This window comes from Gekko japonicus, unplaced genomic scaffold (assembly GCF_001447785.1).
Source record: "Gekko japonicus isolate JY-2015 unplaced genomic scaffold, Gekko_japonicus_V1.1 scaffold115, whole genome shotgun sequence".
Taxonomy (NCBI): domain Eukaryota; kingdom Metazoa; phylum Chordata; class Lepidosauria; order Squamata; family Gekkonidae; genus Gekko; species Gekko japonicus.
The window spans coordinates 500,181-504,706 of NW_015163095.1; the positions used below are offsets into that span (position 1 = coordinate 500,181).

The 4,526-nt window shown below is 41.4% G+C and overlaps 1 protein-coding gene across 1 annotated transcript; it reads left to right on the forward strand.

The window, feature by feature from the left end:
* The first annotated feature begins 1,568 nt into the window (after nt 1–1,568).
* UBL4B (ubiquitin like 4B) lies at nt 1,569–2,117 on the forward strand. Its single transcript, XM_015406556.1, has one exon. It carries the CDS (start codon nt 1,587–1,589, stop codon nt 2,115–2,117), a length of 531 nt encoding a protein of 176 aa, XP_015262042.1. The 5' UTR covers nt 1,569–1,586.
* The last annotated feature ends 2,409 nt before the right edge of the window (nt 2,118–4,526 follow it).

Sequence of the window (4,526 nt, forward strand, 5' to 3'; positions counted from 1 at the left end):
TGACTCCAGTGGTAACAAGAGGAAAAAAAATTACTTACAAAAATAGAAGCACATCTTATTCATGTAGGTTCATTTAACTTGTTGCGAACAGGTTAACTTCAGAAAGATAAGAGAGAGAAGAGAGGTCCTCTGTAAAAGGAGATCAGTTGTCCAGGAGAAAATGGCTGCTTTGGGCAGTGGACTCTATGGCATTATACCCTGCTGAGGTCCCTCCCCACCCCAAACTCTGCCCTTCCCAGGCTCTACCCCTCAAATCTACAGATATTTCCCAGCCCAAAGTTGGCCACGCTTTAACTGGCTACGGAACCACTTTCCAGACCCTTGGAACCCAGAAAACATGGCATAGGAGGAGGTGCTTTTCTACCTTAGCTGCCACTGCATAGCCCCAAATCAACATAAGTCAGGGGTGGAGGAAACCATACCTGTTGCCATGAGGCTGTGCTCCCATACTACCCACTTGGGGAAGCAAAATGACTTGAGACAGCCCTGCCTTATAGCTAAGCAGAAGGAAATAAACATGGCTCGCCTCCCTCTCTTTTTTCCTTCCCTCCACCACCCCAGCAGACACAGCCAGGACACTCACCTGAAGCCTCTTTCTAGAGCTTGTTGTATTTCTTCCCATGACGGGCCTTACTCCTAAAACAGAAGACAAGCAACAGCCAAAGACACTTAATATCTGATAAGAGGGTGGGGCCAATTGCCAAGTGTACCTGAGTGAGAGAATTATCTTAACCCTTTCCCTCCTAGATCCTCTTGCATGCAGTTACAATTTCCAGCAGAGACAAGGTAGCATCTTTTATGTCCAAACCGCTAAAGAATTGTGAGTATCTTTCACCTGCATTTTTTTTTTGTTGTTACAGGCCAGAACCTGTTCCTTTTAAGGCTTGGGCTAGGAAATGAGATTGCTTCTTTCACTGGATGTTTTACTTTAGCCTTTTTTTAAATCTTTTTTTTTTACATTGAGTCATGTTACAAATACTATGTGCCTCTCCATTCAACATCTATTCATCTCTTTTCAAGGGGTATCTTTACTGTTGAGGACTATTACTCGGAACAGCCCTGTCACTGTAGGATACATGCTTACTCAATAGTCACAAAGTATTGAATCAATTTTATTTACTGTTGTGAGATATCCCAAGGGATCTAGCATTAGCATTGCTGATAGTTCTGAAAATTTGAATAACTACTTCTGCATGCCTTGACAAACTTGGCATTTTCATCAAATGCCACACATTCAACACACTCATTGAAAAAACTTGGAATACCTCACAAAAAGGAGAGGATGAAACTGATGCAAATGGGGACCAATTTATGTTGGGAAAAATTACAAGGTGCAGATAAAACATAAAGTGTAAGTAGAGTGATTGATATAGAAATGTTGTTACCCTTTTCTGCCAAAAGTTAATCTGCGCCCACAGGTAAATTTCATGAGAGCAGAAGTGAGTATTTCTCAGGCACTGACCTTAATAGAATTGTGACATCAGACTGAAATCAGCCAATCACTTCCCTAGCCTCTATTCCTTCTAGGGGTCTGGCTGTTACCTCTTGAAAGCAGGACTTAGCTTTCTAGCCCACCTAGCAAGGCAATGCTGCTTACAGTGAAGAGACTGCTTGGCCAGCAGTGCCGTCTCCAGGTATCTGGAGAGGAACGGATCTCTTTAGTCAAGAGCCTCGTGTCGGAACAACTGAACGTTCCTGTGAACCAGCAGACCCTCTTGTTCCGAGGCAAAGTACTAGAGGGAGAGCACAGATTATCAGACTATCCAATTGGGCCAGAATCCATTCTCTATCTGGTCATTAAAAAGCCAGAGCGAGTTTACCTTGAGGAGCTATCCAAACCAGCCCCTGTCCAACGCTCAGTATGGTATCAACTGTCCCAGGTCCTGGAGAAACACTTCAGAACTTCTGATGCAGTGAGGGTTCTGGAGAGAGTACTGAATGACTACTACAGAGACCTTGGCCTGCTGAGTCTGGAAGATATTGAAGAGTTAGCAGGATGTATTCTAAATCTTGAAGAAGAGCCAGCGACCCCAGATGAGCTTCCAGATCAAGAGGGCCAACTAAAGCCCCCAGTGTCTGAAACCATGAAGGAACATGCAACCCACACTGAACCATGAGAAATCCTGGAAGAAAGGTGCTGCTGAAAGAACTCTGAGCAGACGTGCAAGAAATGTTTGAGCTAGGACTTCAGAATAAACCATGAAGATGCAAGAGGCACACAGCCAGAGGAATGTCTTTATGTACTGTGTGGGAGGAGGTGAATACAAAAAGTCAAAACTTCAGATTGCATAAAAAGTAGTGCCATGCTAAATGTTCATTGCTTCTCAATTTTGACTTGGTTGGGGGGGGGGATATATCATCCTTGAACTCTCCCAAAATTTTCCTAACACCTGCTTCTGTGCCAGTTTGTGCAATTGATTTTTTTTCCTCCAGGAATCATATAACACGTTAATATCTTAGCACCTCTAGCCAGTCAAGTTGGCAATGTGACTTATGTTACTAAGGAAAAACTAAGCCCTCTCTCTGAATGTGAAAAGGGTATACTGGATTAGCCTATTGACTAATCCAGTATACCAGGGAGCACTGTCTTGATTCCCTTGCCTGGGCAAACAGCACGGTGCACTTCCTTCTTTCCCCTGCATGCCCCTTATCCCCTCCCCCTGTCAAATCAACAGAAAAGTCAAAAGGTGCTTAAAAATCAGCCACCTTTTTCAGTTCCCCTCTCATACATATGTTGCTGGAATCAATAAATGTATACAAGATTTTCGGTGCCTGACTCTAGCAGGATTATATCAGATCACAAATTTTTAAAACACTTTCATTGTATTTGTAAGGTAACTGGTTCCATCTTGTAATACCCAATTAAAAAGAGGTATATCTGGTAGCTCTGCCAAGTCTCTCCAGTAAAATCCTGCAATATGGGTCAGGCTTGACATCACTGAACTAGATTGGCTATGATTTCAATTTTAATCTAATTTATTGTGGCAGGAGCCAGTAAAACAGTACAATTCTGATATAAAAGGGATTAAAACAGTAATAACATGGGAATAATATAAAAACATTAACAGGAGAGAGTTAATAACATTAGTAAAGTAAAATAGTGTTAATAAAAGAATCATATAATTTTTTCAGCTAAAATAAGTTTGTTTCCTAATAGCTAAGCAACAAAATTTTGCCACAGTGTAAGTCACTGAGGAATTTATGAAGGACTTCTGGCCTAAAGTCAAGATAAGACTGCAAAGGGCTAAATCTAGACAGAAGGGGTAGTATAAGATGGTTTCTCTTCAGATTGGCACTGAACTGAACTGAACTGATTGGCTATGTCCAGTGTTTTGATCTCTCCGTTTCTATCTTGTTTCTTCAATGCAGCAGAAAATTTCCTTAAAAGTCAGCATATAAAATAGGTGTCAATGTCTGTGCCTATCCTTTAGTTCTAGAAAGTAATTCTGGCAAGTAATCTGGCAAGGAACTGAATAAAAGGGAGGGGCTGTGGCTCAGTGGTAGAGCATCTGCTTGGCATGCAGAAGGCCCCAGTTTCAATCTATGGCATCTCCCATTAAGAATCAGGTAGATGATGTGAATGACATCCACCTGAAACCCTGGTGAGCCGCTACCAGTTGGAGTACTCAATACTGACCTTGATGGACCAATGGTCTGATTAGTATAAGGCAGCTTCATGTGTGTGTGTTCAGTTTATGTGGTGGGTTCCCAACTTTGAATAGCCATGCATTGGCTACATGGGATTTAAAGCAGCAGGGGTTGGGGAGGAATTTCCGGGGAAGCGGAATGGAAGGAGTCAACATCTTGTTTCTTACTGCTGAAATACAGGTCCTGTCCTTTTTGTTTTTCAGGGTCATACTCCATATTTAGAGTTAAAATTACAAAGCCCTAGTATCAGATGTGGTGTGCCCCAATGAGTGCAGCGACAGCAGCAGCTTCCATTACATTACAGGCACTTCATAAAACTTAATTCTGCTGAATTCCCATCACTCTGTGGCTGCAGAATTATTCAAGCATTAAAAGAAATAATCTACACTCAGAGTGACAGCTGTAATGATAGCTCTGGGTCTTTGCCCCCAAGTCCAAGGTTGATGACCACTTCATAAATTATTTTCATATACGAATGTTAATAGGGAAAGGGTGCACTGAGGAATGTATTAATGATTGCCCAAGTAAATTTTCCATGTAACAGGTACTTGGATGCATACAATAGTTGTTCTGTCCATGGATCCATTCAGAATACATTATAAAAAATGTAATTGTTATGAAGAAGAAAGTACCACAGGAAGAAACTCTAGAGTACATATTTGTAAGACACTAGATGAGTGCTGTATGCTAAATTTACAAAGGGCTATATGCTGTTTCTCTAATAAAGAAGCTACTGAAACTTACGATAGTGCTCTTCCCTCCACAACTCCCATCCAATGGCTATTTGCAAGAAAACATGAATGAGAGAATTACACAAGAAGAATTGAATGACATCATTGAAAAATCAGCCACAAATCAAAAAGCTGGAAGCCTAATGA

What these genes read in the sequence shown, in the direction of transcription:
- UBL4B (XM_015406556.1), top strand. Translation starts at nt 1,587, where the DNA reads ATGCTGCTTACAGTGAAGAGACTGCTTGGCCAGCAGTGCCGTCTCCAG.